Here is a 10855-nt window from a genome sequence, read left to right as displayed (position 1 = left end):
GGTGTGCATAAGACTGACATGACACTGTCATAAACATAACACCTGTCATGAACATAAAGAAGCCTTTATGAATGTTTATGACAGTTGTCATGAAGTCATTCGGTAAATAATGACACCTTTAATGCAAAGTTGCTCTGAAAGTTGCATTAAAAGTCAATTAAAAATGCCAACTTTTCATGATTTTGTAAATTATGATAATTTAATGCAAATTTGGCATTTTTAACAGACTTTCAATGCAACTTTTAGAGCAACTTTGCATTAAAAGTGTCATTATTTACCGAATGACACTTCATGACAACTGTCAAACATTCATAAAGACTCTTTTATGTTCATGACACGTGTTATGTCATGATTATGACAGTGTCATGTCAGTCTTATACACACCCCTTCAAATAAAGTGTTACCAACCCTATTTTATTGTTTGTTAAACTGCCTTACTTTTCTATTCTGTAGTTACTCAGTACAGCACACGTTTCACACAGGAAGACCATTGGTGGCGCACCGCCTTCTTTCATTTCCTGTGTAAATAATCATCGACTACTGCTTAAATATCCACTCAATGCAAATCTAACAAAGGTATTTTTAGTGTTTTCCTAAACCACTATGACATTTTTGGGACTGAACTTGTTTTACAACTTAAGAACAGAAAATGTCTTCTTTAATCAGGCCTCCCATAGCTAGCTAGCTAGCTAGCTAGAGGTTAGCTTCAGCCTTTGAGAAATATTAATCCCAATTTACATCAAATGGAGACATCAAGAGCGTTATCTGCAGCTGAAATATGAACAGCTTATATTCTGCTAACATCACCTCGCTTCAAAAACCGCCAAACTATTCCTGAAGTAGGATTTGCAGTACTTTAAATGTTTGCGTGTACCGTTTCGTGTTAATCCCTGATTTAACAAGCACAGCAACACAAGTGCAACATTCCTCCTGCAACCATGTCAGACGTTACTTTTTCTTTAAAGTGAGAGACAACATATGTTCACGGACAACAGGTCTGCTAAGCTGCTCTGTAATTTACTGGAGGTGCAAGGAAAAGTAGGGCTTACGAGACACGCAGCTGACATTTTCATTGATACAGGGTAGAGCCTAAGTTAAAAGATCTTTTTCAAGAGCATTAAATATAGTGCGCAAGAGATGAGATGTATGGGAGAGGAGAACGGCAGCGAGAGGCGTTTGAGGCAAAATATAAGATGGAAATGTTTCCGGGTGGTATATCAACCCAAGTCTGACACGGTTCAACATTCACAGGAACACAATCTTTTCCTCCCTTCCCTCCTCCTGATCGCTGTCCGTCTCCAAGGAAACCAGTGTGCTCAGCTCCAGATGATGCTCACTGGGATGTGGGAGCTCTGGATTGGGGTCAGGTGTCGACATCCAGGTGTTACCATTGTAGTTGGACTCTGAGTGAGCACAAAAGAAAGAAAAAAAGAAGACAGTTCAATTCCACACAGTAACACCTCAAACCTAGATAGAGAGACATTAAATAAGCCTATTCAAAAGAGAAAAAAGCCTTTTGAGAATGCTCAAAAGTTTACAGTGATTGGTAGAAGGTGGGTCAACCATCATAGTTATCCTTGCACAAGCTTTTCACAACAGTGAACTGGAATTTTGCCTGCTGGATCTGCTCTAACGGAGTCAGATTTGTCGCGTTCAAACATCTTTTCAGTTTTGCCTGAAGATTTTCTCATCAACCACTTTGAAACTAATTTGGTGACATGATCAAAGACTCAGTTGTACCAAAGCTTTACCGTCCTGACTGATATCTTAAAAGTTGTCCTAAAGTTCTGACCCTAAAGAGGATATAAATAAATAATTTAAATTACTTAAACACATCTTGTGAAGTGCACCAGTCCCACTTGGATCGAAACATCCCCACAACATGATGCTACCACATCCGTACTTCACAAAGTGTAATCTGGATTTTTTAAATGCTTTTTTCAGAGGAATGGCATCTCTCCTTAAAGAAATGTTTGATTTACTGGGAATAAAAGAAATCAGTCACTCCATTATGCAGAGTTTCTGAATATCTGCGTTTATACTTCTGAAGACTCTGTGTTGAGTTCACACGTAAAAAACTCTTTGAAAACTAGTGAATTGAATTGACTTTTTTATGCTTAAGATTATTTACTGCTAATGCTTGAAAGGGTTAGGATCATAGTTCAGCAAGTGCTGATAAATTATTTAACAATCTCGCCCTAATTAGCTAACCAGTGTTTTTCTAATCGCAATGTTGTTGTTTTTTTTAGATCAAAGTACGAGGTTCATATAATAACAGATTCTAAAGCCATAAACCATTGCCCTTCATCTCAGCACTATCCAATTTATCATCTGTTTATGATCATCTAAAACTTAGGACTCGACTTTAAGGAGCCCTGCCGGCTCACTCTTGATGATAATACAGGGTCTGAGACACTAAAAAGATTAAATAATATGCAATTATTGTAACAAGCAAAATCATTAAAAAAAAGGCAGTAATATGTGGGTTGCATGTAGCTGTGCATTTATGGTAGAGCTGCATCTTTATGTTTGTCTTAATGGTCGGGCTGTCTAGTATTAGGGCAGGTGTGCTGTCATGGTAACAGATGGCATGAACTATAAATTGCCTTATTGTGTCCCTGCAGGAAAGTGTCTCTGTTTGATTAATCATACAAGCGTCTGTTAGAGTCGCCCTCTCAGCCGCCACATGGTTGCTGATAGATGAGATATCAACGTGGAGCCAGATGATATAAACACTCAGTCTCTGTCATGGAGATATCCCATGTTAGTAATATTCATATACGATAACGTAGCTAGCAGCTTGCTTCAGGAAAAAAAAAAAAAAACACGGTTAAGAATTTGAAAATTTCTTTCCTACTTGGCAAAACGCTTTCTAAATAAAATATAAACTTCAAGGTGCAACAAGTAGGTTGCTCGATGTTGCAGTTGTCAGTCACATCAACCACATGTTTATGATATCGCTGTTTGTGGCTTGCTGTGGAAAAAATGGTTTATTTTTATCCCACAGGGAAATTAAATGTTTTAGCTTGTATTATCCAAGCAAGGTGACGATATCCAGTAGCAGTCAGGCTCTCAAACAGGCCTCTGACTGAAGACAGCTGCTGTATGATGGCGTCATGACAGTCGTGACAGTAGCAGCTTTGTAAACAAAGTTTTACTTTGTTTACAAATTCAATTTTGACATTTATTGTGCGCTTATGTAGAATTTTTCAGTTTGAGAATTTTTTTGTCTCACTTCCACGAGTTAAAGAAAGTTATGGTTGTTAGACGCATAACGCGTTTGATTTTCATGGCGGCGACATTACATTTTTATTTTTTTACTTCCATGGCAACAACAGGACTTTCTTTATTTCCATGTCAACGCCAGAGAATGAAAATAAAGTAGCGGTCTCACATTTGTCACATTTTTACCTACATTTTTCCATTCTGTTCACTTTTTTCCCCCTCACTGAAGGACGTATGACTCACTTATGAAGCAGCAGCAGAGAGAGACAGAACTCTGTTTGTGTCGCTTCAAGCCCACATGCAGAAGGAACAATTAAATTAAACTAGACTTTACATAAAACGGATGCTCTTATCAGCTCTTCTGCTAAGAACCTTCCAAAAACACATGAAGTTATGAATATTAATACCGATTAGTTTAGGAAGCACAGGTAAAAATGACGGATTCAGACTCGACGTAGGATCTAGATGCCTTTTTTGTTCTGTGTGCTCACAGAAAAAAAAAAAACTCCCTTACAACAAGCCTCTGTCGTCCCAACATATTTGGACATATGGATATTTATTTAACTACTTTATGTGCAGGACGAAGGGAAAAACAAAACCTACACCACAAATTTTGTGACAGACCCGAGCCTCGGATAGGCGCGTACGTCTTTACGATCCGCAGAAACTCGGCTGGACCCATAAACGATACGATTGCTCCAAACACACACACTTAACTGGTTACAATGAAAAAGGCACGAACTGATATGTCCTCGGTTTGTTCCATCAGACCCCACTTTTCTGCTGCAATGCTTTTCATTTGTTTTTTTGTTTTGTGCCAGAGGGACTTCAGGGAAAACACAATACTGTATAATTTTATTACCCAATCTTGTGCAGAGCAATGTTGAGAAATTGAATCTTAAATCTAAATGGCTTGCGATGAAGTACTCCATCTAGTCCAGCCAAAAGCTGGTGCTGATGCTGTCAAAACATCCTAAAAGCGATAGGATGACTTCATTATATAGTGCCTTACAAATACCCTTTGACCTTTTGGATATAATTTAGTGTTAAAAAATAAAAAGCATTGTGGAAATTAAAAGTTTTACTTCTTTTTTTTTTTCTACGAGGTTCCAACTCACCCACATTCCACCGTAAAGGTGAACTGGTTTCATCTTTTCCGGCTCTTTTTACTCACATCTCCGATCCTTTTCAGAAACCCATGAAAAGGGTGGCGACTCGTCAGCATCGTGTCGGTAAATTCCACCCAACTGCTTCAAAGAGATTACATTGTCCTGGATCAAATTATGGAAATCTACTCCGTGAAAACGTGCGTCTCAGAAAGAGGCAGTTACATGCCAAGGAGACGAGGGGATGTGCGATCGTGTCTTGAACCTTGTGACGGCACAGTGGGGAATTTGCATTTGAAAGAGGATCTTTTTTTCTTTTTCTCACTAAAAACAGAAAGTTCCTCCGCATGCCACGGAGGGAGCGTGAGGGTGAGGTTCAATCTAAGTGTAGTGACAAAGAAGCTCTTTAAATCTACATAAAGTAAGAGGATGGGCCTTTATAGGGGTGTTTAATCAAGCAGGAAATTAAGAAAAGGTCAATTATTGTGTGGATTAGTTCGTTCCAGGCCCTTGTGGGACTCACTGAGCAACCCATTACAGATAAAATAATCTGAAACAACCCTGATGCTGGGAACCGCGGCCGTCATTTCCCTCGGCTTGTTAACAAGTAACTCAGGTTTCGTCGGGGCCTGTGTGCGCTCGATAACGAGGAAAGGGGTTAATAAGCTAATCAATGAACGAGAGACGGTAAACAATTCCAGGAACTCGGCAGGGTGGCGCGGGTAGCTCCCACCCCCGTTTCTGCGGAGACGGACACTCGCGCCAAATGCAAATGGTTATTTTCCTTATCTGCGGTTTGCAATATCAGGATGAGAAATGAGGAACGACGTGAGAGTGTTGCTGACTGCTGACACCTCCTGAGAGAAGAAACATAGATTAATTTGAGTCTGGATCTCTCATTCCTCTACCCTGTACCTCACACCTTCACTCCACTCCCCCTCTGTCCGTTCACCTGCTGTGATGGCAAGTCATGCAGTAATGAGTTTTGTAAAGATTTTTTTTTTTCAAGATCAATGTTCTAATCAGTCACCCATCGCTTGTGAACTGTGATTCACGTACTGTTGTGTCCCCTGGCAGGCGATAGATAGAGAATCCATTGATTTTTTTTTCTCTTCCTTTGGCAGGGCTGTGGGGCGGGTGGTGGGGGTGATCAGGTGGAGGTGGTGAGACAATAATGTGGAGTGGGGGGCTTGAGAGGAAGGGCAGACGAGGCCTCACCAGGGATACAGCCTTGAAAGCTCAGTGTGCTCTCGCAAGCGTGGGTGAAACCAGTGAAGCTCCGCTTTGTTTACATTCTCACAGGCAGAACATTTCTCCTTTCAGCTGACAGGTTGATAGCAGAACCCCTCACTGTGCCATTAGCACCAACACACCTAATGGCGTTAGGTAAAAACTGAAACGAAAACTGGAAAATATAATCGGAGCCATTCACTTACAGCCCTGAACATAAAATGTTGAGAGTAAAGTATCGGGAAGTTCTACCATGCACTTAGCATGTTATGCAACATTTATTTAATGAACATATTGGTGGATTTTTAAATGCAAAACCTGGAAAAACCAAACAGTGGGAAAAAAGGAACACACTAATGACAAGGAAGAAGGCATACAAGGGAGGAAAGATGGGAGACAGAGGGAAGAGAAGAAAGTAAGAAATGGCACAAGGACTAACGAGAGACAAGGAAGGAAGGAGGAAAAGTAGGAGAGGTAAAAGGAAAGGCGGAAAGGAGAAAAAGAAAGATGGGGTGGGCTTCTGGAAGGATATGAGAAAGGACCAAAACATGAAGGACCAAAGAGAAAACACAAGGAAAGAACCAACAGAAAGAAAGGAAGGGAGGACAGTAAAGGACAAAAAGAAAGAAAGAAAGGAAGGGAGGACAGTAAAGGACAAAAAGAAAGAAAAAACAATGATACAAGGACTGTATCATTGTTTCCTGTCTTCCTTGAGACAGGGAGGAAGGAAAGACAGCATGAAAGGAAGAGGGGAAAGAAGATAACAGACAATGAGACATGACGTAACATCTGGAAATACAAACATTTCTTCAAATTTCCTTTTCTTATCCAAGACAAGGCAAATACTGACCAAATTCTACAATTTTCCAAAAATTTTAAGACCACATAGGAACTATGTTTGGTAAAGATTTTGTCGGATGCAACATAAAGTGCTTTACAGTTACAAAATAAATATATACAGGACAGCATCAGCTGTGCATTTCATAAAAATACAATAGCAAGGATTCAACTCGTATAACGAACACTGCAGTCTGCTTTATGAGCATAAAAAAGGTTTTAGGTCAAAGTAGATATTTGAAATATTTCAATATGGCTCATTCAATTGAAAAATAATCAAGTTATTCCTTCATTCAATTAAATGGTTTACGTGCTACATGGTTGACGATAGGACTCAACTGAGTCTTTAATTCAAGCCTACATTACAAAAGGAGGCAACGAGATAACACCAATTGTCTGGTCAATGCCAATACATTTATTGCTAATTTAATGTCAATACTAATTTAAAGATATTACCATACAATAAACCAGCCTTCTATGTACAAGGTTTTAGGTATTTCTTACCACTGGTTGAGTGCTTAAGACTTCCCAAGGGATTACTGTAGATGTATCCAGTGCTGTGCGGGCTCGTGACACCAGGGTACTGTCTGTTGTTAGATCTGTCCAACAGGCTGTTGAAACAATTGTGTGCCCTCGGGTCGTTCCGCTTGTGGTGGAAGTGGCGATTGTTGACGCTGCTGCTGGCAAACGCCGCCTCGTTCACAAACACAGAGCCGTTACCGGAGTGCTGTCTGGAGTTATTTGGCGGAGAGGCCTGTCAGGCAGAGAAAAATCCCACCGTTACGTTTCAGGTTGAAAGCAGCGTGAATTCAAAGGAAATTTTAAGATGTTCCAACTGTGTCCCCAGTTGTAAAATGTTCCAGCAGGATGAGATGTTACATTGAATAAGTAACAAGTAAATTATAGTCAATACCTATGTAGATGTATGCCACGGCAAAAATATACAATGAAATGTTTCTGAAAATATCGATGACGAATAATTTTTCTTTAGATGCAGGAGATCAAAAATCATTTAGGACCTGTCGGTATTTTCAGATTTTGACTCGGAAAAAGATCCACATTTGGACGGAACCGCCAAGATACCTCAAGTCAGCTGTCGTCATTATGCCAGGCCACAAGATGGTGCTGTGATTTAGAATATCATGGAACGTGCATGTGTTTTGCACCTTTAGCTTCCACCTAATCGTAAATAACCAGTCTCCGTCTCCCAACAAAGTGCTCATGGAAAATATATTCCTTATCAAGAATAATGCTAAGCTAAACTGGTTAAGTAGCACAACACAGCACAATGCTTTTTTGTTTTTGTTATCTGCTCGTGCATGTGTGGAACGAACCCTACAGCTGCGTGTTCTAGTTTTTATGGTGTATGAAAATAATATAAAAGTTGTTTGGACTTTATTTGCTGATATTTTGAAATCGGTCTCTCAAAGTCAAGATTGATCGACTTCTAAAACACAACCTGTTACAGTGTATTCAATTTTATGAACTGACTGACAATTAGATTTTTTTTTGGTGAAAGATGTCCCTCTGGACCTGTCCAGGGTGTAACCCCAGCTACTCGCTCAATGACCGCTGGCGATCCTGTCTAGTGATCACGTCAACAGGGCTTTTCCGCTGTTGAGTGGAGGCAGCACAGCTAATTAGATACGACCTGAGAGCTGATATGTGAGTGAGTGTGTGTGTGTGTGTCATTCGATCCGTCTCTGACCCTACGAACTACTGCCTTAGGCTAAAACATTACCAGGGAAACATTAGGACCTCCACTGCTTCCACTCGCCTTTGTGAGAGCACCGCTTTGTTACTGGCGACTAAAATAGATGAATGGAAATACATACAGTAAGTCTGCTCAAAGCAAGGAGAGCCTTATCAAATCTAGCCTACAAAGGAAAAAAAAAAGACCCACAGTGGTGTGTGTAAATTAATGAGGGAGACGGGGAATATTGTAACCTGAGTGTGCTCATTTGTCCGCCCATTGTGGTGCAGAACCACCTGCCAGCAGAGCTCCGCATACATGGTGCACGGAAAAAGTACTTATTGTAGGGGTGAAACGATTGATTGGTTTAATCAGGGCAATTATGAAATAACTGATCTACTCATTTAGTAATCAATTAATAGTTGACTGGAGCATACACTCAAAGAATGGCCAGTTGCTAAAAGAACAACATACTCAGAGCAGTAAATACGACAAAACTGTACAAAAAAAAAAACAACATTCGTCTATAGATTTGTTCTACTGAGAACTCCTCAAAATGGCATAGTTTTAGCTTCACCCAGTTCAGGTTCTCTAAAAAATAATATCCAACTCAGCATCTTTTACTATCAAATTATTAATTTGGTAATCCAAAAAACAAACCATCAGCAGAAAGGGCTGAGCTTTTCACATGTTGATGTTAGAAGAATTTTTTACCACTGCATTTTTTGCTACCAGTAATCAAGCATACACTAAAGGAATTCTGTGTTACTGAATTTTAGACATTAAACTGTTTATTTTCTTATTTTAAAAAAAGGAACTGAATTATTTGTTTACTCACATTTTTAAATGCATTTCTAATATTCTACAAAAAAAAAAAATCAATAGAATGTGCTGAGATTTTTATTCGATTAAACAATTAATCGTCAAAATAATTGATTGTCCAAACTTCTAACTGATTTATTCATATAATAACTCATTCTACAACCAAAAATTGCAAGGTACATTGGGATTATTTTTTTATTGGGTATATATGGTTCTCCCACAAAGCAGTGCATATTTATGGCAGAAAAAGAAATGTGATTTGCAAAAGAGGCGTGCATACGTATTGAACCCCCATTAATCAGTTACCCCAAAAACAAAATGTAGGACTATTAATTGCCTCCAATGGTTACTTCAATGGCAACCATCCCCACTGTGAAACATGGTAGTGAGAGCATCATGCTGTGAGGTGGATGAATGGCGTTAAACACAGGGCTAACCTGAAAATAAACTGATAGAAGCTACAAATAATTGAAGTTTGGACAGAGATTTAGCTTCTAGCAGGACAAAAACTCCTGTCAGACCTACAATGTAATGGTTTATGTCAAAGCAAACCCATGTGTCAGGATGCCTAGATAAAGCTGAATTCAATTAGAAAGCGGCGGCAAAACTTGAAAACTGCTGTTCACTCATGGTCTCCAACCAATCTGACCACCTTTAAGTGAATACCCTTTGCAAGACATTGTATGTGGTACATGTGGCACGTTGGTTTCATCATTCAAGCCGAGGTCTGTAGCGGTCCAAGAGAGCAGTGATCCTTTATCTTCTACGCCTTTCGGCGTCTGGGCAAATTTCAGTGAGGTGCCTTTCAAACAGAGTGTCAATAATTCAAGCCCTTTAGGACACAATTGATCGGTTCCTGGGGCCGCGTGCCTCGGGTTTTAATTATTTTTGTTGAAGCTTTTATTTGCGGTGGTTTAATTATCATTAATCATTGAGATGTTCATTGGCGAGCCGAGCCGCTGAAGCATGAAGACGAATGGCGCTGGGATTGCTCTCGTTATCACAGCTTGTACATCAAGGCTGGGTTGAGCTGCGGCGGAGGAAACGGGTGAACCGGTGTAAGCTGATAGCTCTTTGAAGAAGAAGAAGAATCTCATTAGTGAGGTCACTGAAAGGAATACTGGACGAACTGTGCTTCACGACACCACTAGGGCTGGGCGATGTGGCCTCAAGTCAATATTGTGATATACTGAGCAGTTCACCTCGATAACGATAAATGGAGGACAGCACTAACCCTGCAGGACTGACTTAACGCAATTATGTGCAACTTAATGAAAAAAAAAAAAAACACAACTGAACAAGTTTAGAATTTAAAAAAAAGTCTTACTTTCCAACATCCTTACTCTATCTAGGATACTCCCAAATGATGGCTAATTTCTGCTCCTCTTCCTCCAGGACTACATCTACTGCCGGCACATCAAAATTTGAAATTTTCTCAATTTTCTCAACCTCATTGTCTCTTTCACTTCTTGTTACAGACGAGAGCGGGTGGAGTCACATGACTAGAGGCTGTCCACATAGCGCAGCATCTTAAAGGGTCAGTACTATGTTTTTTCCAGGCACACAGTGCCATTTTGTATCAAAAAGTAACTGTGCTTATAATCATAATTTATTGCCCTTAAATTGTGTTTTAAGGAACTATTGCTCTTTCTGAAAGTCCGCTTTCAGGAAGTCATCACAACATGGCTCCTACATTAATCCTTAAAGTTTTTACCAGCGTTGCACCAGGAAGCAGCTTGTGCATTGAGCTCAGCAGATGTGCAGTTCCACCAGGTGTTTGCTAATTGCTACTGGCTAGTCTGAAGGAGCTGAGTAGGGGAGCGCTGCTCCGTGAGGTGGAGGCTCAGAAGCTTGGAAACTGCAGTTCTGAGTAGGGCTGTTGTAAACGAATATTTTAGTAATCGAGTAATCTATCGATTATTCTTACGATTAATCGAGTAAT

General features: G+C 39.9%; 1 protein-coding gene across 7 annotated transcripts in view; it reads right to left on the bottom strand.

Moving 5' to 3' along the window:
* Positions 1-835: 835 nt before the first annotated feature.
* The window catches only part of arhgef28a (Rho guanine nucleotide exchange factor (GEF) 28a), a 30783-nt gene continuing 20763 nt past the window's right edge, over positions 836-10855 (bottom strand). For all 7 annotated transcript variants that reach the window (XM_016669898.1, XM_007548869.2, XM_007548870.2 and 4 more), the window contains 2 exons: positions 6903-7152; positions 836-1403 (listed from right to left, as the gene is read on the bottom strand). In XM_016669898.1, coding sequence (XP_016525384.1) covers positions 1246-1403; positions 6903-7152 — 408 coding nt within the window. In that variant the 3' untranslated portion in view covers positions 836-1245. The remainder of the gene's footprint in view (positions 1404-6902; positions 7153-10855) is intronic.

Source organism: Poecilia formosa, unplaced genomic scaffold (assembly GCF_000485575.1).
Source record: "Poecilia formosa unplaced genomic scaffold, Poecilia_formosa-5.1.2 Scaffold28, whole genome shotgun sequence".
Taxonomy (NCBI): domain Eukaryota; kingdom Metazoa; phylum Chordata; class Actinopteri; order Cyprinodontiformes; family Poeciliidae; genus Poecilia; species Poecilia formosa.
The sequence above is the reverse complement of the archived record's forward strand: the minus strand, read 5'-3'. Positions and strand labels throughout refer to the sequence as shown.